At 52.5% G+C, this 25,538-nt stretch overlaps 1 protein-coding gene across 1 annotated transcript in view; it reads left to right on the top strand.

The window, feature by feature from the left end:
• The first annotated feature begins 6 nt into the window (after positions 1–6).
• The window catches only part of LOC109386029 (transmembrane protein 132B-like), a 291,749-nt gene continuing 266,217 nt past the window's right edge, over positions 7–25,538 (top strand). Inside the window, exon 1 of the mRNA XM_019648876.1 lies at positions 7–170. Coding sequence (XP_019504421.1) covers positions 104–170 — 67 coding nt within the window. The 5' untranslated portion in view covers positions 7–103. The remainder of the gene's footprint in view (positions 171–25,538) is intronic.

Genomic DNA, 25,538 nt, shown 5'->3' with positions numbered 1-25,538 from the left:
GGAACCGCGGCGCCGGGACAGCGAGCCGATGCGCGGCGCCCGAGTGTAGCCGCCCGGGCTGCTCCCGGGAGCCGCGCGCCGCGCCCACCGCGCGCTGAGGACCATGCCGCCCCCGGGCCGGGCGCCGCCGCTCGGGCTCCTGCTGGCTCTGACTGCGCTCCGGTGCCCAGGTAACGCGTCCGGGAGACCCCCCCTTCCCCCAATCCCCGACCCCGGCCGCCGCGCAAAGTTGGCCGCACGGGGCGGCCACCTTCTTCTGAAGTCCCCGGCAGCTCGCCTCTCCCGAACTTGGACAGACCTGGGGAGACCCTGGGAACCCAGGGGGTCCCTGGCACGTACCCCTTTGCCCGGCGCAAGACCGCCCGCCCGCCTCCCCCGGCTCCCCTGCGGATCCTTTCAGGGCGCGCGGGGGCAACAGACTCGAGGCGCTGAGCCTCTTGAGGCGGGTGGGGGCGCGCCTCCAGGAATCGAGCCCCCTCTCTGCCCCGCCTTGGGGCGCCATCCCCCAAGTCCTGGTTCTCGCGGGGTTTTGCTGTGGCAGGGCGGCGGTGGACCCCCTCTCTCGGTTTACTGATGCCCGCGGACGCAGGGCCGTGAGTTTCCGGGACACCTGCGGGGCCCCAGCCTCAGGTCGTCTCTGTCTGCGCAGTCTGGCAGGTCCCCAGCCCTTCTCCACGCCCCGCGGCGCTCCTGCTTTTACATCTCCTCCCCTCCAAGATGCCCCCTCCCCTCCAAGATGCCTGCTCCCCAAGTGGCCTCCCTCCGGCCACGGCGCAGCCCGCTGCTTACCTCCTGAAACCGGGGTGCCCGGGCGCCCTGACCCCCAAGGCGGCCAGGCAGCCCCTGGCGCTCAGGGCCTCCTGGTGATGCCCAGAGCCATTGCCTGGGTACCAGGGAGCTTGGTCTTCCTGCCGGCACCCGCGCAGCTGTCGCCAAAACCTAGTGAGTGGGAAAGGCAAAATAGTCAGGTGTTTTCTGTCTCCGCTGGAGTTCGGAAAGCTTTCCACCACCTTGGTGTGCTACATGTTGGTTCTAGAGGAAGCTGGTCCCAAAATGCCGGCTCCTCCCCGTCCTCCCACCCTGAGCAGCGGAGAAAACCCTCAAGGCACCGAGGAACCGCCAGCAGTCACCGGCGACGTTCCAGCGACATTCATGTGCAGTTGGAGAGCTCAGTTCGTTCTCCAGACCTCTTAAAATCAGGACCCGTGATTTGGGAGCCGGTAGCTTGGGCTTTAGAGATTTTCTTCTCCTTTTCTTAACAAACCAACCACACAGACACTCCCAATGCAGTAGAAAAACACAACTTTAACTTTTCAGCTTTGACTGTCTTGGAGGGCTGCAGTTAGGAGCAAACCTTGTATGCTAACTTCATGTGAGATGTGTTTGCATGGAAAAAGTAAATACTGTCTTCCTTTGCGATGCCCCCATGTGACCCAAACTATTTAATAAAACCTTGGACTCGGAGAAAACCTTCTGTCAGAGATATCCATCGGCATTCAGCTTTGGCTCGGTCTGGAGAATGGTGTCGGGCTTACTGTGTGGCTGAAGCTTCAATCTGCTGGGCGAATAAACAGCTCTGCTAGCTGTTTTCCTCCCGGCGTCCCTCTGTGGTTTATTAGGAGGAATGTTGCTGGGGTTCAGGCTATTTCCTTTTAGCTGTAGCCCTGGGGCCTGTTCCCCAAAATGCACAGTCCCTCGGAATTGAAAATTGCAGTTTTGTCTCTATTTTGTTTCTCCACGGGGGTCAGCGTTTGCCTGGATGTGCTCATAAGCGAATGTTGAATAGCTCAGAGAAGTTGCCTGCCTGATGCTTTGAGAGAGAACATGGTGACCCCCCACCCCTCCCACGGCCTCCCCTAGCAATGGGAGAGCTTGTGCCTGGCTCTGGGAGGCCTGGGTCCTTGGGAGGGAAGGCGTGCCAACCCTGAAACCTGCTGCCCGCCCAGCTCCTGGCCGTGCTGCCCTGTTGGGCAGCTCATGGGCAGAGCCCCCATGCCATCACCAGGTCCTTGGAAGCCCATGTCTGCCTTTCCCCAGCCCTCATCAGGGACATAAAGAGACAGTTTGATAACTCTATATTTAGCACCTGTTAGGAGAGCTGGAAAAAAACAAGGCTGAAATTCCTGAAAGATACTCAGCTGCCTACTGTTGGTTGAACGGTTTACAGGAATTAACCGGCGCTCTTCAGAGCTGGTTGGATTTAGGGGATAATTTCTGGCACGATTGGCTGACCACGTTTGGCCGAGGCTCAGGACCAGCTCAGAGGCAAAGAAGGATGCACACTCTGCCATCACACCCAGGGACTGTCTGCCTGTGCCGCCTCCCCCCCTCCTGCGTGGGTAGCTGCCATGGTAAAGAGTGTGGTGGGTGTACTTCTTTAAGCCTTGCAAGCGCTTAAACATATGGAACTGTGCTTGGTAGGAGTCAGCACAAATCCCCCAGTTTAGCGACTAGGGGCCCCCCATTATTCAAGCCACTTTTGTGCTTGCGGTGCCTTTGCAAGTTAGCGGTGCTGTTGCAGTCCCTGCTGGGGAAAATGGTCGAGCCTTGCATCATTGACCCATTATGCTCGGGGGTCTATAAAATCACGGTGGGTGGAGAGCCCCTGACAGAGGGGCCTTGTGAGTGGCACAGCCTGCTGGGGTGGGGTGGGGGTGGGGGCGCTTCAAGGCAGAGAGGCTCTTAGCCCTGCCTGGCACCTTGGCATGGGGGTATATTTCTCATTTCAATAGTGATTGGTGGGGGTGGGGGTGGGGTGTCGCCTGTGTGTGGTGTTGCTCTTCAGAGAGGTGGCATTGGGAGGGGGCGGGCAGTGGTATGCAAATGCCGTAGCCTCCCCTGAGTGATTTAATGGCTGGATGGTGGAAGTTCCCAGAGTAAATCATTTTATCCCCTCCTCCCCCCGGATTCAGGGAACTTGGGGGGCGTGGGGCTTCTGCATGAGCTGCGATGCTTGGAGCCAACAATGAGTGTGGCAGCTGCCTGGATCCAAGGGAGCAAAAGAAACCCTTCGCTTGTTGGCGCGAAGTCTGGGCGGGTGGCCTCTGGGCCCACAAAGCTCTTCCAAGGACCTTGTCCCTAAATGAGTCCCGCCGCCCCCCAGTTGTATGCGGCTGGGTGGCTCCTTTCTTCTCTGCTGGGTCTAAAAGTGAATGGGGGTGGAGAGGGTCCATGTCCCTTGGAAACTATGGGGGTTCAGCAAAAACACCACCTCCCATCACCGGGGAGAGATGCAGGCACCCCGGCACCCCCAGGCAGCGTTACGGGTGACAGTGGTGCCTCCACCTCGTCCCCAGAGTGAGTGAGTGGACTTTTGGAGCAAAAACACGCCTTAGAGCATCTCCTTCCCCAGCCCCCATTGCAGACAGGACAAAGAAGACTCAGGCATGGGCCGTGACTGGCTCAGGGTCACACAGTGAGTTGGCGTCAGATCAGGGCTCCTGGCTCACACACTTCCTCTTGTTTTAAAAAAACCCTCACCCAGGACAGTCTCACCCTCCACAGGGGACCCTTTCTGGGAAAGGGGTTCTAGTCTGTGGTCCTTTAGGGCACTGTGACTCCATTTAAGGAGCCCCAAGGTCATGAGAATGACAGCCGCTTGGTGTGGCCAAAAGACCAAATGTCAACCCAGGAAGACAGGCAGCAAATTGTCCCAGTGAGGATGATGATGATGATGATGGGGTGATGGTGGGATCAAGCTCTTCGGAAGCCTCGCCAATATTTTGGGCACCATCCGGTGAGCACGATGGAGCGCTCACCCCTCCGGCAGGTGGATGGTCTCACTACCCACAGCTTCCCGGTGAGGCTGTGGAGGTCCGGAGATGCTCAGTGACTTGCATGAGGCCACAGTGTCAGGATCCCAGCCCAGGTGCTGGTCTGTGCACAGAGTGTGTGCAGAAGCCTCTGGACAAGCCACACGCACATCCCGAGGTGGTGGGTGGGTATTGGGACCCCGTGTGCTGGCCTTTGAGGGGGCTTTTCTTTGTTCTGCTCACTTGAGCTCTCTCTCTTTCTCTCTCTCTCTCTGCAACTAATACACCTATTAATGCAAACTGAGGTTTAGAGCCGTACAACTCAAACAGATTGGAGTCAGCTCTGCAGGCAGCTAGGGATCCTTTAAATTCTGTGCCCTCGAGGGAGTAGATGGTTCCGTCAAAGGGCACGATTTGGGCAGACAGATGCCCCCTCCGTTCCCTGTGGCCTGTGGCTGGTTCCTCCACGTCAGGGTACCTCAGGCTCAGAGACAGCATCGTATCTGGCCCGCATCTACAGCTGACCGTGTGATTCACACCCATCGCATGCAGATTTTACTCCACTGAGTCCTTGACAGCCCCAGTGGGGTGAGGACTTGTATTTGCCCCATTTTGCAGATGGGGGAACTGAGGCCCAGAGAGGTGCCGTGACATGTGGAGGGTCACCCAGCCACAAAGGGCTGGGCCCAGATGTGAAACCGTGGCATGTCACCTCAGAGTTGGTGCTCTTCACCATGACCTTCTCCATGTTCCTGGGCACTCACTTTGGTGGCTCAGCCTTTTGGACTTGAGACCAATTTGGGCCCAGGGAGTTCAGGGACATGTCTCGAGTTGAGGGCAGTGATGGGTGTGTTTTGAGAAACTCATTTTGGGGAATTTGGGGCCCTCTAACATCAGCCCCCTCAGTCACGAGCCCTGGGTTCATGGCAGGGAGGGGCTTGGCGTTTGGGGACACTGAGGCAGTGTGGACGGCTAGGGAAGGGTCGCCGCTGACTGTGGGTCATGTCTGGCCTGCAGACATCTCTCGTTACCTGCCAACATTTAAGAAGTGGGAGACGTCAGTCTCACGATGCAGGTGTCTGGCTTCTCTCAGGAAACTCGGCCGTTGAGGCTCTGTGAGACTCACCTTGCCCATGTGGAGACTGGGTCCTGCCTTCATCCATTTGGGCTGCTATAACAGAACACCACACGCGGGGCGGCTGAGAAAACCATCGACATTTGTGTCTCACGGTTCTAGAGACTGGGAAGTCCAAGACCAAGGTGCCGGCAGGGTCACATTTTGGTGAGGACCCAAGCCTTGCTGTGTTCTCACGTGGTGGGGTGGGCGAGGGAGCCCTCAGGGCTCCCTTTTATAAAGGCACTAATGTCACTCGCTAGGGCTCCACCCTCAGGACTCCATCACCTCCCAAAGACCTCCCCTGCCACCATCTTCACGTGGGGGGTTAGGTGTCAACATATGGATTTTGGGGGGGACACATCTATGCAGCCTACAGCAGGCCCCAGACTCCCAACTGCTGATCTCTTCACAAGGTTGGGGACACCCACAGCACAAGGGGGGACTGTGTGGCGTGGCGTGGCCTGCGGTTTCTCAGGTGGGGGGCAGGCAGGAAGGGGAGGGCTGGTGGGCTCCTGGCTGCAGCAGTCACAGCCACGAAGCGAAGAGTACTGGGCCCTCCGGCCACCCTCCAAGTGGGTTCTCACTTCGGGGTTTCACTGGATTCTTGGGCAACCGCCCGGGGGGAGGTTAGGGGCTCAGATGTGTCCCTACATGGGGACACCAAGGCTCAGAGGAGCACAGGGACCTGCTGAAGATAACACAGCCACGAGTGGCAGGGTGAGGTCTCCTCGAAGTGCCTGACTCTGGTTTCTTCTGCCCCTATGGTGCTTTCTAGTCCTGGATTTTGGCCTCAGCTCTCCCACCCTTGGGCTTAGGTACCTGTGACCTCAGGGCTTGCAGTCTGGGGCCGGTTCAGTGTGACAGAGAGAGGGAGACAAGAATCTGACACACACACCAACAGGAAAGTCCCAGGCAGTAATTTATGCTCCTTATATGCAATACAAAGGTGATGCGAAGAGAGTGATGGGGCGATCCAGGAAGACTTCTCGGAGAAGGCGGCAGTGGTTTCATACGAGACCTAAATGATCAAAAAGCACCAATGCGGAGAAGGGTGTTCCAGGCAGGAGGAACACACATCCTTGCAGGGTGCTTTGCACAGTGCCTGCCACACAGCAAAGTGCTCAAGAGATGCCAGCTCACTCACTCATTCATCCACTCATTCATTCATTCAACAGACAGACCTATGTTAACCAGTGCTAAGTGCTGGGGACGCAGCAGGGAACACAAACGAAATAGTCCTCATTCCGAGGAGTTGTCATTCCGGCGGAACGAGACAATAATAAAGCAATGGACAAACAAATACATGGTTTAATGTCAGGCGCCGTGGAGAGAAATAAAGGAGGGTCCCACGTGGTCACTTTTGTTCTCCATCCAGGCACTCAGTTTTTGTCTCCGCACTCAGCGCAGGATGGACCCTGATGCCACTCTGCCAGGGTAGGAGAGAAAGGAGCCGAGGTCCTTAGGAGTTGAATCCAGATGTCTCCTCTTGCCCACACCGCCGGGTCAGCAGTCAGGGGGCTCTGGACTCCCTTCCCTGACACCTGACTCCTTAACTGATCAATATCCTCGCCTTATGCTTCGGCCCCAAAATAGTTACATAAAAAAAATCAATAGAGTCCAATTTGATTTGCTGTATTTTATTACTTAGGGTGATGGAGTGTCTAGAATTGCCCAGTGCTTCTGAGCCCGACTGTTTTGTGGGTGTTAACCTAAATTAACCCATTGGGGGACCTAACTCATCATGGCTGCCTAGGAAGGGTGACTCAGTAAATAACACGTCCCTAATATCTGCTTTGTGCTCCGAATGCCTCCCAGCGGGGCCCTTCAGGCATCCGAGCAAATGGACACATAAAAATACTGCTGCGGCTGCAGCCCGCACTAGGCAGGCTGGCTGGCTCCGTGGGCCTGCAGGGGTCCTGGCCGGAGGGGCGGGCTGGCCCTGCCTGGTCCCGGGGCTCTCTGGCTCTCGGCATCCGCGGCTCCTTTGTTTGTCCGGGCCTCTGCGTGTTGTGTGCTGTTGGCGTATTTATATATCCCCTTCTGCAGTTGTGCCATCTGCTGCTGCAGGCAACTGGCTTTCCTGGGCCAGCTAAGGGGCTCGGTTAGCCGGGACCGGGCCACCTGGGCTGAGAGGGCTGAGGGCACTGTGGGATCAGAAGCCGGATGGGGAGGCTGGGTGGCAGGGGACCCTGTTCTCCCAGAGTCTGCTCCAAGTGGCAAGACTGGGCAGGGAGAGTGGGAGGGGGAGCATTGGCACATATGGCAAATGTCTTTTGGCCAAAAAAGTTGCTTCCAGGGTGGCTGGGAATCGGGACTTTTTTAGGTCAGTGGAGAGCTGCTGCTGCCCTTGGGCCATAGCTGCCCTGCAGACGTCTCTTGTTAGTTACCGGCAATTTTAAAAGTGGGAGATGTCAATGTCAGTATTCAGGTTTCTGGCTTTTCTCAAGAAATTGGGAAATCTAGCCCCTTGAACTCTCGGGGACTCAGTTTCCCCATCTGTAAACTGGGTTTTGAATCTGCCCCCTGCTGACCTTCTTCCTGGAAGCCCTACCCCAAGCCGCCTTATTCCTTCATGCCTGCCTTTGTTCATGTTGTCATTTTTTTTTAAATTTGGGAATTGGGGGATGGGAACGGTGCTGGAGAATTGGGGGAAGGGGAACAGACAAGTTGCTGTCCTTTTGTTCTTCAGTCTAGTTGTGGAGGATGTTGCTTCACTGGCCCAAGTTGGCACCATCATTGTGCTCTTCCCGGGCGAGGCAGATCAGTCGCCGGCTTCTGGACGGCCGCTCACGGAGGCTGCTGGCCGCTCACGCTGGCTTCTGGCTACACACGGTAGCCCATGGCAGCCCACTGCAGCAGGGGCTGCAGCCTATGCTGTGGCCGGCGACTGACAGCAGCCCAGCTCCAGGTTGAGCTGTTGTTCAGCATCTTAGCTGTAGAGGGCAGTGTCACTGGCCCTCATATGTGGGATCCAAACTGGGGCCCTGCTGCTCAGAGCTGGCGTCCCAAGCCAGCTCTTAACCACTGCGCCACTTGGCCGGACCCATGTTGTCATTTTTGTTGTGTGTCTGTGCTGTGACAGACACTGTTCTTGGAGCTGGTGATACAGCAGGGACAAGACAGCAAAGGTCCATGTCCTCGTGGAGTTAGCATCAAGGTGGTGAGAGGCAGATACTGAACTAAATCAATAGCCAAAAAGTTTACTGAGTGGTAGTAAGTGCTGCGGAGAACTGTGAGGCAGGGGGAGCAGAAAAGGAGCACTGGGGAGGGCGTTTTGCAATTTCAAGCAGCAGGGTCATTAAGGTGACATTTCGGCAAAGACCTAAGGAGGTGAGGGAGTGAGCCAGGTGGCTATCTTGGGGAAATGTGTTCCAAGCAGAGGGAACAGCCAGTGCAAAGGCCCTGAGGTGCGAATGTGCTTGGCAGGTTCAAGGACAGAAAGGAGGCCAGTGAAGGCTGGGCTGAGTGAGGGAGGGGAGAGCAGTGGATGAGGTGACAGGGACTGGAGCCTGGTAAGGATGGTGGCTTTTACTCTGACTCACAGGAGCAGAAGCTGCGAGACCCATGAGGGGCGACTGCAACAGTCCAGGCAAGCAGAGATGGCAGCTTGGACCACAGTGGTGACTTAGAGGATGTGAGAAGTGGTGAGATTGGGGGTGTAGTTTGAAAGGTAAGCCACATGGCTTGCTGGCGATTGGTTCGTTCAATAGGTATTCATTGGGTGCTAACGATATGCCTATCACTGTACCTGGAATTGGGGCCAAATCACTATTGGTGAATGAGGAAATTAACAATCAGAGCTGACATCTGTGATTTGGGTTTTGCCTTTTGGGTGATCGTCCCAACAGCTCTAGGGAGAAGGTTGGGGTGGACGAGCCTGTTCCCTGCACTTGTGAGATGGACGTAATGACACATCATTAACGAGAATAAAGCTAAGAGGGTTCAGTGAGACGATAGATGCAAAAGGCTTCTTATACAGTGTCCGGCACATACCAAGTGCTCAATAAATGGTGGCAATTATTAATAACGTTGTTAGGATGGTTGAGGAAACCAGAGTTTGGTTACGCTGTGTGCCCCTGGAAATATTACTGACGGAGCTTGGGTTTGAACCAGTTTTCATCTTTCCTGCTGGGGCCCCTAATATTCAAAGGAAAACAACACATTCTTTCTGTCTCCACGATGTCATTATTCTGACAGTTGATTGTTGGTTTGCCAGTACAGGTGTACTTGCTTTATTTAGTAGCATGTAAGTGAAAAGTTGTGTCCATCAAATTCAATTTTCTCCGTCCCCTTCCACAACACGTGAGGTGTAAATTCCACCTGACCCTGTGTTGGCCTGGCCTCCTGACATGTTGCTTATTATTTTCCGTGCCTCTTAAACTGGGCATCACCAAACTATGGCCCATGGACCACATCCGGCCCTCTACCTGCGAGTGTAAATAAAGTTTTATTGCAACACAGCTATACCTGTTTGTTCACATATTATCTATGGCTGCTTTCTCACAACAATGGCCGAGATGAGTCGTTGTGACAGAGGTCCTATGGCCTGCAAAGCATAATAAATGAACCTACTCTCTGGCCCTTTTAAAGGCAACGTTTGCCTTAAATGGTCAAACCCAGAATACTCTGTAAATGTGTGTTTACAGCTTTTTGTGTTCAAGAACAAGAGCCTGTTTTTAATGTCAAAAGTGATTTTCCAGCTTGTCTGAATAAGGGGAATTGTGAGTTTGGCATCCCTTGGTTGAACAAGAAAAACATATTGATCGAAAGTTGCCATCAATTCAGTGATACTTTTGAACAAGTGGGTTTTGGTAATTACAGAGGCATTTATGCAACGTTTTACGAATGGTAGCACATGTGTGTGCGAGATATATTTTTGCTCTGCAGGCAAAGCTCAATGATGGCTCACAGCTCAGAAGACCCCTTGTAGGGTTGCTGCTGGGAGGAACTAGTATTAAAGGAACCGCTGGTTGGTTATTTTATCCTCGGGATTACTCTCTAATCAATGCTGTCTTTTAGGACCTCGTGTTTTTTTCTTGTTCCTTCCCTCTCTATTTTACGTCTCAACCCAGTCTGTGATATTTTAAGTGTACAGTACTAAGATTTTGGGTGCACTCATGGAGATGATGTGTCAAATGCAAGGGTCTGTCACTGTATTAACCTGGATGCTCATAGTTGCAAGGGACAAAGTCAGAAGTTTACTAGTACCTGAAGCTGGGAAGTTCAAAGAAGAAACAGCTTCAGGCATAGCTGGATCCAGGGGCTTAGCACGCTCCTAATGAGAGTTTCTGCTCTCTCACTTGGACCCTTGGTTCTTTTTCCTCGTGTTCCCCTAATTCTCATGTGATGCTGAGTTGGCCACAGTCGGCTCCAGGCTTTCCTCCGACCCACATACATTGAAGGTGTCTTTCCTAATTATCCCAGCAAGAACCCCTGGACCAGCTCTTACTGGACTAACTGGGTGAGTGCTGACCCCCTCCACCAGGCACTGTACCTGTGGGGATGGAATCCTCTATCTGAGACACACTTAAGTCAGAGGCTCATGTCTGGAGCAGGAATTGGAAGCACGTTGCCAGAGACAGAGGCAGGGATATTTCCCAAAGGGAAATCCAGTGCTTCTCCCACAAGGAAGAAAAAGTTACTAGGACAGCCTCCCAAGTGAGGTGGGGAGAACCCCCCAGGCCGGGAGCACCCTCACTCAGGTGCGATTGATGACCCCGAGGCCCCTCCCCCAGGGAGCCAACACTCAACCATCCCATGCTTTGTGGGTGCTCCCTGGGCTGCAGCTGAAACTCCTGGGGCTTCTCCATCGTGCATGGGACCTCTGAAACCCCAGTCCGGTGATTTCACACGTATTTTGGTTGCTTTGGTTGAAAATATGGAGCATTTGGAATGTCATCTGCTAATATTTATGACCCAGCAGACCCAATTCTGGGAAATCTCTAGAAATGAAAGCACCACTAGGCAAGGTTGTGGGTTTGAGAACAGGAGTCGCAGCATCGTCTGTAGTGTAAGAAAGAGAAACACGCCGACTGTCCGTCAGTACAGCGGTCCTTGACTGGGCAGTGGGGTTTCCATGCTGGACTCCCATGCGGCTGTGAACCAGGACGGGTTGGACCTATGTCCATTGTCCTGGGGGGCGGGGAGGTGACCAGGGCTTGTGGTCAAGTGAGAAAGGTGAGTAGCAGAGTAACTTATACTTAGCAACGCCATTTTAACGGAAACAACCAACCAAAGCCTCTTATGTGTGTAAAATAGCTGATGTTTATATAGTGCTTTCTATATGCCAGTCACACTTCTAAGCACTTTACATGTATCAGCTCGTCTAGTACTGTCAACAAGCCCAAGGGGTGTGTGAGTGTTATTAGGATGTTAGTACCCATTTGAAAGAAGGGGAGATTGAGGCACCGAGAGGTTAAACAACGTTATACAGCTAATGAGTGTTGGAGCTGGGGTTTTAACCTAGGTAGCTTGGTTGTGAACCAACACTCCATGCTGCCTCTCACGCTTTTTATTTTATTAGTGTGGGAAGAAAAGGCGTGTGGAAGGGAGTGATGCTGGTGGGGTAGTGGGAAAGGGGTGGGGGCGAAGCCTGCGGTGTTGGAGACACTTCAGCCTCCCAAGTGTTGATTTTAAAGCACAGAGTCCATCTCTTTCCTCTAGGGTTTTGGGGTCCCTTTTGGGCCTGGTGAGAATGCCTCAGTGGGGACCCCCTGAAGTTGCCGCTGTGCTTTGCTGGTGCTGGGAGCTCAGGTGCATGAACTCAGGTGACCCGGGAGGGGTGCTGCTTGGTGGTTCATTGGGGAAAGGAAGCCTGCATGTGGTGTGACGGGCGTATCTGTTGAGAATGGGCTTATCAGTGAGTGACGGAGACTTAAAATCGTGGTGGCTTAAAAAGTAGGAGTTTGGGGCCGGCCGAGTGGCGCATTGGTTAAGAGCTTGCTTGGGACGCCATCTCTGAGCAGCAGGGCCCTGGTTTGGATCCCACATATGAGGGCCAGTGACGCTGCGCTCTCTACAGCTAAAATGGTGAACAACAGCTCAACCTGGAGCTGGGCTGCCGTGAGTCGCCGCCGGCATAGGCTGCTGTGGGGCTGCCGTAAGCGACCGTGTGTGGCTGGCAGCCAGCGTGAGCGGTCGGCAGCTGGCGTGAGCTGCTGTGAGCCACTGTGAGTGGCTGTCCAATGGCTGGCGAGTGACTGCCTCATTTGGGAAGAGCACAATGATAATACCAACATGGGCCAGTGAAGCAACATCCTCCACAACTAGATTGAAGAACGAAAGGGCAGCAATTTGTCTGTTCTCCTTTTCGATTCCCCAATGCTGTTCCCCTCCCCCAATTCCCCAATAAAATCTTAAAAAAAAAAAAAGTAGGTGTTTGTTTCTCTCCCAAGTCAGATTGTGGAGCTGTAGCCCGGGACTGTAGGTTGACTCTGTTCCATGAGCTCCTCATGGACCCTCACTCCCTTCTACCATTTCAAGGTTGTGGTCTTTGTCCTCATGGTCCAAGGTGGCAGCGACAGGTACAGCCATCTCGTCTCCATTCCAGGCATCAGGATGGCGGTGTAGACAAAGAAAGGGTAAAGGATGTGCCTCAATGGTCTTTTACGGAAGAGTCCTAGAAGCAGCCCAGTAATGCTGCCACTTATATGCCACTGGCCACGACTAAGTCACGTGGCTGCGTCTAGCTGCAAGGAAATCGGGCAAATGCAGCCTTCGCTGTAGGTTGCTAAAAACCAGGCGTTCTGTTATTCTGTTACCATAGAAGAAGGAGAGAGTGGATGTGGGGAGGGGCAGGGGCGGATTACTAGTTAGTGGGTGATGAATACCCCAGCCAGGATAGCACAGCATTTGGAGAGAAAGTGTGACCCATCAGGACCTTTTATAATCAGTGTATGTGTGTGTGTGTGTGTGTGTTTTCATTCTGCCTCCTAAGGTGGGGGCCTGGAAAATGTAGTTTTTTTGAGTACCACGAAGAAAATGAAAGCAGTTTGGTGAATGCGTAACACTATCTCTATCAAAGATATAAAAGTGGTTTGAAAAACATTACAGAGAAATCTGAAGGCTCTTTTGAATAATTTCATATCCTTCTAAAAGGTAATCACTCTTACCAGTTGGCTCTGTATTTTTCCCTGTGGGAAATAAGTATAACTCAGTTTTAAGTTTGTTTTTAATATGTACATATGTTGTCTTGTCCTCGATATCCATGTACATATAGGACTATTATTTATTTATTTATTTATTTATTTATTTATTAAATAGAACTCTGTTTCTTTATTTTTTTTAAAGATTTTATTGGGGAATTGGGGAAGGGGAGCAGACAAGTTGCTGTTCTTTTGTTCTTCAGTCTAGTTGTGGAGGGCGTTGCTTCACTGGCCCATGTTGGTATTATCATTGCGCTTCTTCCTGGGTGAGGCAGATCGGTCGCCAGCCTCTGGATGGCCGCTCACAGCTGCTCTTGGCAGCTCACACCAGCTGCTGGACGCTCACGCTGGCTGCCAGCCACACACGATAGCTCACAGCAGCCCACTGCAGCAGGGGCTGCAGCCTACGCTATCGCCGGCGACTCACGGCATCCCAGCTCCAGGTTGAGCTGTTGTTCACCATCTTAGCTGTAGAGGGCGTAGTGTCACTGGCCCTCATGTGGGATCCGAACTGGGGTTCTGCTGCACAGAGCTGGCGTCCCAAGGCATCTCTTAACCAACGCGCCACTTGGCCGGCCCAGGACTATTATTTTTTTGAATTGCCGCATAGTAGTCCATGACATGGAACTATCCACATGTCTTTAGCGATTTCCTGCTGCCTCATAAGAGGGGGTTTCCCCAAACACAGAAAGGGGGTTCAGAAAGATTTGCAAATGTCCATCCTACCCACCACGAACACTGGACAGAGGCCAGCACCCAGCCAGAATCTCTAGACATGTGAAGAAAGCCATGGTGTGATTGAGTGATAACGGATGAAGGAGCTGAAACCTGAGGAAGTGGCGTTAACACAGAAACAGGGATGATGGGGTTCTGTTCTTAGAACCCAGGCCTCTTGCCCAGCGGGGCTGCCCCTGGACGCTTCCTTCCCACGGTTCTGTTCTCAGTGGTTCCAGCTGTGGATGGTTCCCGGATGACTTGGAACGCCAGCCCATCTCCTCCCTGCTTTTCTCTAGATTCTGGGGAGCTTCCGTCTCAGACACCCTCCAGTTCTGCAATCTGTGCCTCTGTAGCACAAGCACATTTGTTGCTAGTAGAAAAGTCTCTCTGGAAAGCACCATGAATTTATGATGAAATTTTTATTTCCTTAGGATATATTTTTTAATCCCTCCACCCACTCCACCCCCATCCCCGCCCCAGTTCAAGTGTTTTTCTCCTAAATTTATGGGCTGAGCTGTTAAGAGGGTCTGCATATTTCAGGAGGAAAGTGCTGGGGGAGGAGGCGTCGGCCTTGCTGTTTGCATCAGCTTCACTTACACACGCTCCAAAGTGGCCCCATCTTCCTCCTTGATCAATTTGCCTGTCATCTGGGGTCATTTATCCAGGCGACTGAATCCTGCTTCTCTCTCGCTGTGGCAGAGAGGACAACGTGAGGGGAGGAAGGCGCTGGAATTTCTTTCTCAGCCCTCTCTGTCTTTCAAGGTTTCCTGACTCCTTTTATTCCCGTCTTTCTTTGTGAAAGTTTTCAATAAGTGTTTGAGTGAGGAATGAACTTCTGTAGCACTTCCTGTCTGCATTCGCTCTCTCACTGCTTAATTTCATACGGTTTGCTCCTCTTCCAGCTCCTTTCCTCTTGCTGTTTCAAGCACATTGCTGAAGTTAAGGGCATGAACCCAAGAGGCAGACTGTCTGGGTTCGAATCCCAGCTCTGGCGCTTGCTAGCTCTGTGACCTTGGGTGAGGTACTTCACCTCCCTGTGTCACTGCATTCTTATCTGTGAAATGGGGGAGTAGGAGCTGGGTGCGGGAGATGTGTAAGAATTCAATGCAGTGCTTGAGTTCGCATGGGTCTTTAATAAATGTTAGCACTACTTTAATCCTCTTCTCCATGCATTGAGTGTTCAGTTGAACACCTACTATGTGCCCTGGTGTTCATTGTTGCTCATCTCTTTCCCCACACTACTTTGCATCCAAATCCTGTTGTATGATGGCTAACTTTCTCCTCCTCCTCCATGGGCGGGCTCCTGACTTGTGCCTGACCAATCAGAGCCTCTCATCTCCGAGGCCTCAGGGATTGAATCAGGCTTGGGCACATGACCCAAGCTTGGCCAGTGAGGGCCGGCCCTGGGATATTTGTTGCAGGCACTGGGGAGGAGGCCCGCCTTTTCTGTTGCAGTTGCTAAGCTGGTAGGATGTGAGCTGGGACATAGCAATTATTATTGCTGTATAACAAATTAACCACAAACTAATGGCTTCAAGTAGCACACTTTTATCATCTCCCAGTTTCTGTGGGTCAGGAATCTGGGCACGGGTTAGCTTTTGCTTCTGGGTCTCTGGATGCCATCAAAGTATTAGCCAGGCTGGGTCTCATCTGAAAGCCTGACTGGGGAAGGACCTACTTTTATACTCGTATGGGTGCTGGCAGGCTTCCATGTTTGTGGGCTCTTCTTTGACCAAGGGCCTCTGTTCCTTGTCACATGGCCCTCTGCCTATGGCAGGTTGCTTCCTCAAAGCCACTAAGTGATGGTCTCTTGTAACCTAATCTCAGAAGCAACCTCCCTCCCACACTGCAGTATTATATCAGTTAGAAGGAGTTTACTCAAGGGGAGAGGACCACAGGAAGCTGTGAATGCCCTCAGGCAGGGAGTATTGGAGGCATCTTAGAAGCTACCTGCCATTCTGGAACTTTGTGCTAATGGGGAGAAAACAAAGCCGAGATGGAGTAGGGGAGAGTTTCCTGGTGATGTTAGCGGAGGACCCTAAAAGAGCTGTTCCTGATCTCAGCTTGAGCTTGAATTTCCCCATAGATGACCCAACACTTTCTTTTCTCACGCTACTTTGAGTTGGGTTTCTGTCACTTGCAACCAGAAGAGTCCTGAGGAAGTCCTGGGAAGCCTTGTCAGACCCCCTGGCCTGGCAGTGACCAGTCCTTGGAAAGCCTTTGGCGTTCTATACTGACATCTAGAAAACGTGCGCGTGCCTATCTGCCCCTGTAGAGCGAGCTCATCCAGGGCAGAGTTGTGTGAATATTTTTGATTCCCCCTCCCTGCTTTACTTGCGGTGCCTAGAAGACTGTCAGACTCCGTAGATGCCATCTGCCAGGAATTACTGGTAGGAGAGGCTCTCCTTTGTACCTCACCCTCACCCTGCCAATTAAAAATGTTGCAGAAATGATCTCAGCCTCCTGCACCTGGCGTTTGGTGGGACGGCTGACTGTCAAAGACGGAAACATCGTCGATGCCGCCCCCTAGAGGCCGCGCGCGGCTGCACACACAAATCCCAGTCAAAGGGCGAGTTTCGCAGCTTTTGGTGGGTCATCCTAACAGAAACAAGTCACAAGCGACAGGACTGATCAGAGGTAGCGCTGGGCTCGTTTCCTTGACATTTTAGATTTTCATCGATTATTTCTATGACAACCCTGCCGTATACAAACGTTTACTGACACCAACATATTTCTTTTTAGTGATAGGACTTTATACTGGTTTTTTTTAGGTTTGGTAGAATTTTATTGCCTATCTGGAACTTAACATTTCCAATTGGATGTATATATATATATATTTGGCAACAAAAAACATAGAAAAAATACGTCATGACTTTTCCGACAACCATATATATGTGTGTGTGTGTGTGTGTGTGTGTGTGTGTGTGTGTGTGTGTTCTCCACAGAGCCATTTTCAAATGCTTTTCATTAATGCATTCAGTCCATTGCAGTGACCTGGCCTTGAGGCCACTCAGGGTCACTTCCACCGCATTTTATTCAGTAGAGGTCAGCCCAGAATCAAAGAGGGGAATCTGACTCCCTTGCTCCACCATAGTCAAAGAATTTGCAGACCTATTTTAAAGCCATCACAAGTGCTTTGGAGCACGACAGCTGCAGATGGGGCCTCAACAAGGGTTAATCAGAGAATTAACAGAAGACCTCCGACCATGATGAGCCTGAGCAAGGTTGGGGCGCGAGGGGCTTCCTGGCTCCTGGATTCATTAGCAAGGCTGTGAGTGGTGGGATGCAGGGTGGGACTGCTCGACTCCTCAGGTGGGAACCGGTGGTCCTGTGGACCTGGTCTACTTTCTCTTAGCTTTTTCTGCTGCAATAATGTCCCACTGGTCTTCCTCAGAGGCACCCGATGACCCCGGGGCCTTTTCTGGTGCTATGCCCTGGGGGTCCATGATTTAAACTTGGCTCCCATAATCTCTGGCCTGATTTCTGGACAGCAGGCTTGGCGTGGGGTCTTCGACCACGGGGCCACCAGCCATGGCTGGACAGCCTTGCATCTTAGCCTGGAGGTGGCTTTGGTACCCAGACCTTCCTTTCCCAGAGCCTGCAGCCTTCCTTTCCCAGAGCCTGCAGCCTCCCTTTCCTTGTTAGTATTCATTTTCTCCTCTTCTTTACTCCTTTCAAAGGGACTCATCTCAAGTTGTTAGCATTCCAGGACAGTGGCAGCCGGCTACCTTCATCAGTGTGAGAGACTTGAATTAGAATATTAATGTCACCTGGGGCTTGGGTACATTGTTTCTGTGCTGAGCACAGATTTAAAAGGGAGAAAATGTAATTGGCTTCATCCTTCTGTGCTTCTACCCGAGTCTCCTGGGGGAGTGAACGGGAGGGTTTGAGGGCTTGGGATCTACTTGTTTCTCTGTGCAGGGTCCTGTGAGCCCCCTCCCTCGAGGCACCCATGGAAGGAACATTTATCACCTGCTCATACAGTGGCTGTAAACCAGCATGCCAGGGGGATATCTCTTTGGCCAGCTCAGTGGCTTTTTGAGCCACTATTCAAGAGCTGGAAGATTTCGTATTGAAATCTGGATATTTGGCTTCTCTTTGGGTCCATGTCCCAGAGAGCGACTCTCAGCTGCAGTGAGTGGGGGCCGTCCCCTTTAGGCATGATCTCCAAGTCATTCAGCAGATATGTAGCTGAGCATCTGCTATGTGCCAGGCACTGTCGCAGGTCCTGTGCATATAGGCTCAGCTGTTGAGGGGCTTACCTTCCGTCTAGAATGCATCACTGATTTATGTTGCCTGCCTGAGCCCTCCAGGCCAGCAGTGTCCCACAGAAATGGGATGGCAATGTTCCCTGTGATGTCCACTACAGCAGCCACTGGCCACATGTCGCCGTTGAGCAATTGACCTGTGGCCGGTGCGGCTAAGGCACTGAATTTGTGGTTCCATTTCATTTTAATTCCTAGAAACTTAAATGTAAGTTTAACCAGCCATATGTGACTAATGGCCCAAGTATTGGACAGTGTGGCTCTCGGCATTTGAATTTGCATCTTCCACTTAATCCAATTCCTTCATTTAACCGTTGGAGAAACCGAGGTATGTGGATTCTGTACAGCCAGCACTGGAACTCACATCTCCTCGATAGCTCGGCTGGGATGTCCAGTGTAACCAGGATCAGGCAGTGAGTTGGCGTTAGATGTCGCTGGAGCAGTGGATAGCACTCAGGGTTAAGTAGGGCCTAGTGGCATACGGGAAAGAATTTGGATTCAGAAAAATCACTTGTTGAGGTGGGAGTCTCATACAAACTGACCATTTTAAAGAGTTCAATTCAGTGGCATTTAGCACAGTCACAAGGTTGTGTAACCATCACCTCTCTCGAGTTCCGAAACCTTCCCCTCACCCCAAAGGAAACCTGTACCCCTTCAACAGCTGCTCGCCTCCCTCCCCGCAGACCTTGGCAACTACTGGTCCACCTTCTGTCTCTATGGATTTTTCTGTTTTGGACGTTTCACAGGAATGGAGTCACTCAGTATGTGACCTTTTGTGCCTGGCTTGTGTCACCCAACTTCATGTCTGTGAGGCTCATGTTAGTGCTTCGTCCGTTTTCATGGTGGAGTCATAGTCCACTGCTCACAGAAGGAGCTTGAGTTTTGCCTAAGGGCGTTGAGGAAGCCATGCAGGCGTGTTGGCAGGGGCTCTTTCTTTCTGAGTGTTACCGGAAGGCTCCCGTCTCTGGCCCAGTGGGGAACAGCGCTTCCTCTGTTGGGTTCTGCGAAGCCAGCTCTCAGCTTTGTGTCTGGGGTCCAAGGCGGCGCAGGGCTTTCCCAGCTGCCATTCTAGGTCCTTGCAGGCCCCTTCATGCCATCACTGCGAGCTCCTTCCTAGGACCCCTTGCTGAGCTAATTTGGGGTGCAGGTCAGCGATGTACATGAGACAAAGTACATTTGGAAAATGGCTGTGATTTGGAGGTTTCCACAATGAGGACAGTGGCCCTGGCCTGGGAAGTTGGGGCCAGCGGGTGGTAGTAAGCAGCTTGGGGGCTAGACAGAGGAAAAAGGGAAGTGAGACGTCCGTCCAGGGCAGCCCGTACGAGCCGGCGGGTGTCTCTGTAAGTGAGCGCGGCTGCTGGGGAACCCGGCCAGCCCAGCACATAACCCTCTCTAAGTGGGTGGGGCACAGGCTCCTGACTGACTGTCCTGGGGGAGGGTGGCCCAGTGGCCAGCTGGGCTCCTTTGTCCCAGCCACCAATAGCAGGTGCTGGCGAGGCAACAGAGTGACCAGGGACAGCGCGCTCTTGGGGGCTGGCAAGGGGCTGGCCCGTTTCTGCCCCCCATTGCCCCATGCTCTGCGGGGCCTTGGGGACGGGGTGTTCCCTGGGCTTTCTCAGTTGTGGGGCCTGACAAACCAGGGCCAGGAGCAAGGAGCGCCCGTCTCCTCTCGGCGCCACTCCTGACTCACTCCTCCTGGCCAGCGTGGTGCCCATCACGCCTGGGAGCCTGCAGACACTTGTCCCTTGTTCCCCAAACCCCGCTGGTCATTGGCCTGAACCCCAGGCCCCTCTGGCAGAGCCCAGGCTGCGGCTCAGACAGGCTTTTTTTTGTGTGCGGCGGTTCCTCTTCCCTCCGCCAGCTTTCCTTTCTCTTTTATACTGAGGGATGCAAGTGCTATTGATTTTATTTAAAAAGTGTAATATTACAAGCTGTACATATATAGTCTCTTCTTGTAGAAAATGAAAATATTCCCCAGTCCTGAAGCGCCCCGCTCCTTCCCTGGAGGTAATCGCTGTTGCGTGAGTGGCTTTCCACTTTCTTCTATGAATCTCATCTCTCCCCGCTCCTTTGTTTGATCATACATTCACTCAACAAGCCCCAATTTAGTGAGTGTTTGTTTTCTCTGTGTCAGGCGCTGGTCTAGGCTCTGGGGACATATGAAGGAACGAGGCAGAGAAAAAGCCCGGCTCTCTGGTGAGGGAAGTGAGTGGGGGAAGTGATTGCTGTGGAGAAAAATAAAGCAGAGAGGAGGCTCAGGAGTCCTGGGTGGGGGTGGGGGGTTGCCATTGTTGTGAGAGTGATCACATCTGGCTGAGAAGATAATGTGTTAGCAGAGGCCGAGGGGCACGAAGGATCAGATCACATGGCCATCTGGAGACGGGCAGAGCCGATCAGACTGGCGAGGAGGACACATCACGAAGGGCTCGGTGGCTGTTGCAGCGCTTTCGGCTTTTACCCTGATTAGAATGGGGACCCACTGGAGGCCCTGAGCCGCTAAGCGACCTGAACCATTCCCACTGGAAAAGCTTCACTCCCCCGTGGCAGACGGATGCGGGTGGGGTAGGGCGGGGAAGCCAGGAGGAGGCCGCAGCGAAGATGGGGTCTTGGACCAGGGCTGGCAGCAAGCTAGGGGTGTGTGTGTGGTGGGGTCGGGTTTTGGCCTGAGCTCCTTGCAGAACGGATGGGCACCACTCAGCGGGGCCATCTGAGGTTGCCCCAGGGTCAGGGGCCTGTTGACTTGAGAATGTAAACTGCCTCCCACCCCAGATATTTGCCTCCCCACCAGCTCCTCCCTGCAGAAGCCAGCCTTCTACTCTGCAGACGTCCCCCAGCACCGCGCCCCCGCCCCCACCCCAGCGAGGCTGCCCCCTGCAGACCTGCTGCCTCTTGGGTTTCTGAGCACATTGGTCCAGTGCCCCAGAGGCTGAGTGCTGGTGGGGAGAACTCAATGAGGAACAGGATGTGAAACCAGAGGATCCAAAAAATAAATAGAAAAATAGAAGGGGGGCAGCGTGCACATTCCGGCGGCCCCCACTCCGTGGCTCACCCCCCCTTCCAACCGCCCCACGCTGCTCACCCTGACCTGTCACCAGGTAGAACACATGTCTTGTTTTCCTGACTTCTCGCTGGCAGGGGTGAGTGAGGACGCCTGCCTCTTGGCTGTGTTGCCCCCTCCCCCCCAAAGCATGCACTGGGGGTGGGGTAGGGAAGGAGGGTGAGCACCTTTGCGAAATGTGCCTGCTTCGTTCATTGATGGGCACCGATGGCCTGTGATGAAGATGCAAACCAACCTGCCAATCACGTGTTTGTTTCAACAGGAAACAAAATTCGTGGATTTGGTTACTGTTCTCTCTTGAGGTGTTTTAGCCATCCCCGCCCTTCCCAGGTGGTGGGTTCTTCAGTCTGATCCCCTCCCCGCAACCATGGGTCTGCGTGCTCCAGCTTTGCTCCTGATTTTTGGTCGGCTTTATTTTGTTCTGGGTGGCAGGGGCTGTGGTCCTAACTCAGGGCTCCTCTATTCGGCTGCCTGCTGGGATCCCCCGGGTTTTTAGATATGGTGCCCTGGCACCTACTGAGTCTCTGTGCCTGTGGACTGGGCACCTTTTCTGTTCCGTCTTCACAGATTTAGATTTCTGTTTAATGCGTCCATGTTCTATGCGTGAGCTAAAATATAAATGGAAAAAGAAAGGACTAGGACACTCATTGGCAACAGGGTCCAACTAGTTGGTTCCACTATTTTTCTTTTCTTTTTCTTTTTTTTGCAGTGTGAAAAGTTGTCTTGTTTCAGTTTGGTCCACGGCATGGGAGAGGGCTCCGGGGTGGTTAGAAGGCTGCTTAGTGGTTGCTGGGAGAGGCTCGGGCCAAAGCCCAATGCCGAGGGGATGCAGAGAGGCTCTCAAAGGCCTCTGGGCTCTAAAGCCTCCTAGTTAGGCTTGTGGGTGAGTCTTTCGAAGAGCTAATCACTCAGCCCGGCCTGGGGATTGGCTGGCCTGCAGACGGTAGGTAGTCAGGTGGTCATCCATCTTCTCGACCTCTTCCTCATCCAGGAAGTGGTTCTCCCAGAAGTCACAGAGATGGGGTTTGTGCGGGCAGAGCCCAGGGCGTGCAGGTCCCAAAGGGCCTGACTCAGGTTCTTCTTCAGGACCATGGCAGCTGCCACAGCATCCCGAGTTTTACCCCACTCATCTTGGAAGGGCTTCTGCAGCTCCTGGAAGAGGGTGCGGCCGCCACGCTGGTTTTGAACCTTTAAGAGACGCTCGGCGCCCTTGCGTTTCTCCTTGGCCAACTCACGGAAGAAGAGGCCCAAGCCCTCCAGAGCCACACCGTTGGGGTCCAAACAGTAGTCCAGAGACAGGTAGGTGCAGGAGGCCTGCAGGTGCAGACTGACCAGGAGGTGGATGGAGGCCTCCACCTCGGTGGAATAATTCTGACAGACTTGGGAGCTCATGGTTGCCCAGCAATAAGGACTTAAGCTCAAAAAAACGGTGTTGGCTGGTCTTGGAGGCCGAGGATGGCTGAGTTGGTTCCGAAGGTTGAGGCTGGAAAAGAGGTTGGAGGGTGGTCGGGGGCTGGAAGAAGGGGTGTCCCCGGGGTCTGTTCCATCCAAACACTGTGGAAGCAAGCGGCAGATCCGGGGGACTGCTGAGGGCACCTCCATTATTTTTCTTAAAACTGAGGTGAACGTGACCTAATGCAGAATGACCAGTTTTAAAGTGTATACAGTTCACCGGTTTTTAGTCCACTCGCAAAGTTGTGCGACCACCGCGACTATCTAGTTCGAGAACACTTTCATCGCCCCAAAAGGACACCCTGTCACCATTCGGCAGCACTCTCCATCCCTCCTCCCCAGTCCCTGGGAACCGCCGACCTGCTTTCTTGCTTCGGATTGGCCTTTTCTGGACAGTCCATGTGAACGGGATCATACAATACGTGGCTTTGGCGACTGGCTTCTTTCACTCAGAATCATTTTTTTTTTTAAGTTTCAGGTGTGCAAAGCAACGGCATAGACATTTACACCCCTCACAAAGTGATAACCCTCCTTCCCCAAGCTACTACTCCTCTGACATCATATATAGCTGTTATAATACCATTGATTATCTTCTTTATACTATACTCCATGTCCCATATATATATATATATATATATATATATATATATATATATATGCTTTTTTTTTAAGTTAAATCATAGTTGACACACAATACTATTCTACTTCAGCTTCAGGTGTACAGCACTTTGGTCGTGCATTTACATAGTCTATGAAGTGATTCCCCCTGAAGCATCATGTTTTTGAGGTTCATGCCGGTTGTAACGAGTGCCAGTGTTTCATTCCTTTTTCATGGCTGAATAATATTCCTCGGCATGGACGGACCATGGTCTATGTATCCATTCATCGGTTGATGGACATGGTTTCCTCCTTTTGGCCGTGGTGACAAATGCTGCTGTGAATATTCGTGTACAGGTATTTGCTGGAACACCTGTTTTCAATTCTTGTGGGTGTACCTGGGTACGTTTTAAAAGCTCCATACATGATTTTAATGGGCCACCCACCTGGGAACCATCGGAACCACCTTTGATGCCTGCCTTGGAGGATGGGTGGGAGTGGGTGAGTACAGAGTGATGGGAGCTGGGATTCTGAGCCTGCCACAAGACTTTCTTATTTCTGATCAAACGGCTTCTAACTCGTCACACTGTGGTTTTGTCCAGTAGTGCCTTCTCTGGCCCAGGCACTCTCTGTAAATAACCACTGTGTTTGGTTTTTCTGCTTAGCACTTAACACCATCTGAACGAACTTCCATGTGTCACTGACATGGCTAGTTTACCGGTATATGATCTAGACGCCCTCACTCAAGACTAGAATGTCATCTCCATGAGAACAGGAACTGGAACTGCCTGTCCACCCCTGTGTTCCCAGCACCTACAGGATTCTTGGTGCACAGTGACAGGTTATGATCTAGTTTTCTGAACATGTCAGAGGCAGGGCTGCTGCCCAACCTGCTTTTAGAATAACTCATTCATTCATCCATCCACCCACCCACCCATTTAGTCATTTGACAAATATTCAGTGATGCTGTGTGATTGGCAGTGTCCTTCAGTGCTGGGGATAGAAGACAACACCCCTTCCGCCCATGAGCTCTCAGTCTGTTGGGGAGACAGACAGGCAGATAACCCTAGGACTGTGGAGGCCCAAATGGACAGCAGAAGCTATTAGGATTAGCTTCAGAAAGAGGTGCGTTAGGATTATTTTGGTTGCAAGAAACCCAAGCTAAAGAGGCATATCTAAAAGAGAATTTTTTTTTAATGTAACTGGAATGTTTTGCACAGGCTTCAGGTATGGCTTGATCCAGGACAGATGTCAGTAGGACTCAATCTCTCTCTCTCTCTGTCTCAGCACTAGTCTCTTTTTTGGTGGTGTCATTCTCAGGCAGGCCCTTCTGAAAGGTGGCCCCTACTTCGGTGCCTCATCTTACCAGCTTAGCAACTGCAGTGCAGAAGTGAGCATCTCTTTCCTGAGGGTTGCAGCAAAAATCCCAGTTCCAACTGTCATTGGCTAGGGTTGGGTCATGTGACAATCCTTGGACCAATCACTGTGACTCTGATTGGTCAGGTCTGGGGTATGTGCCTTCTCCTAGAGTCAGGGAGGAGGTGGAATCATTCTGCCTGTACCACTTGGACAGAGAGTGGAGGGGAGTCCTACAAAGGAAAAGGGCATGGTCACCAGGGGATGGGGCAGTGGTTGCTGGTCAGGCCAAAACCACAGGTGCCTGCTCTAGAAGTCAGGCTTAAAAGACCTAAAAAGAGCTTATTGTGTTTAAAAGAGGGTGGGATGGATATTACTGAGTTGCCCGCTACCCAGATCCATTCTGTACCCTTCCTTGCCCTTCCCCGCTCAGGAAACTCGGCCCCGAGGGCTGCATCATATGGGCGTCTTTGTCAATCAATTTCTGGTTGGATTTGGCCAATGGGAACCCAGGCTGGAGATCCGAGAGCCGGGAAGGAGAGAGACGGGGGCTTTCTTCCCAACTCCTCCTGCTCTGTCACCACGTTCCCGCCACAAGCTTCATCTTCTGTTCCAGGGAGGACGTCTCTCCTCCCAGGTGTGGCTGTCACTGGCTCCAGGACACTGTGCCCTCTCCGTGTCCCTTGAGGCTCCGGGGAAGTAACAGCTTCCCGCTTTTGCCAGCCTCCCCGCCCCTGCAGTCCCCTGGTCCTTCTACACGTTTGTAGATAGACCCTTCACTGAAACCTCTCCGTGGGGCGAATTCTCTTTGCTGCCAGGAACATTATGGATGTGGAGGAGATGTTTGCCGCTGGGTTTATTTCCCATTGCCACTGCGAGTAGTTAGCACAAGTGCCGAGGCTTAGGGGGGCACGAGTTTATTATCTTTATTTTTTTTTTAGATTTTTTTATTGGGGAACTGGGGGGATAAGAACAGTGCTGGGGAATTTGGGGAATGGGAACAGACAAGTTGCTGTTGTTTTGTTCTTCAGTCTAGTTGTGGAGGACGTTGCTTCACTGGCCCAAGTTGGCACCATCATT

Source organism: Hipposideros armiger, unplaced genomic scaffold (assembly GCF_001890085.2).
Source record: "Hipposideros armiger isolate ML-2016 unplaced genomic scaffold, ASM189008v1 scaffold_128, whole genome shotgun sequence".
Lineage (NCBI taxonomy): Eukaryota > Metazoa > Chordata > Mammalia > Chiroptera > Hipposideridae > Hipposideros > Hipposideros armiger.
Note: the sequence above shows the minus strand (reverse complement) of the source record. Positions and strands in the feature narration are given on the sequence as shown.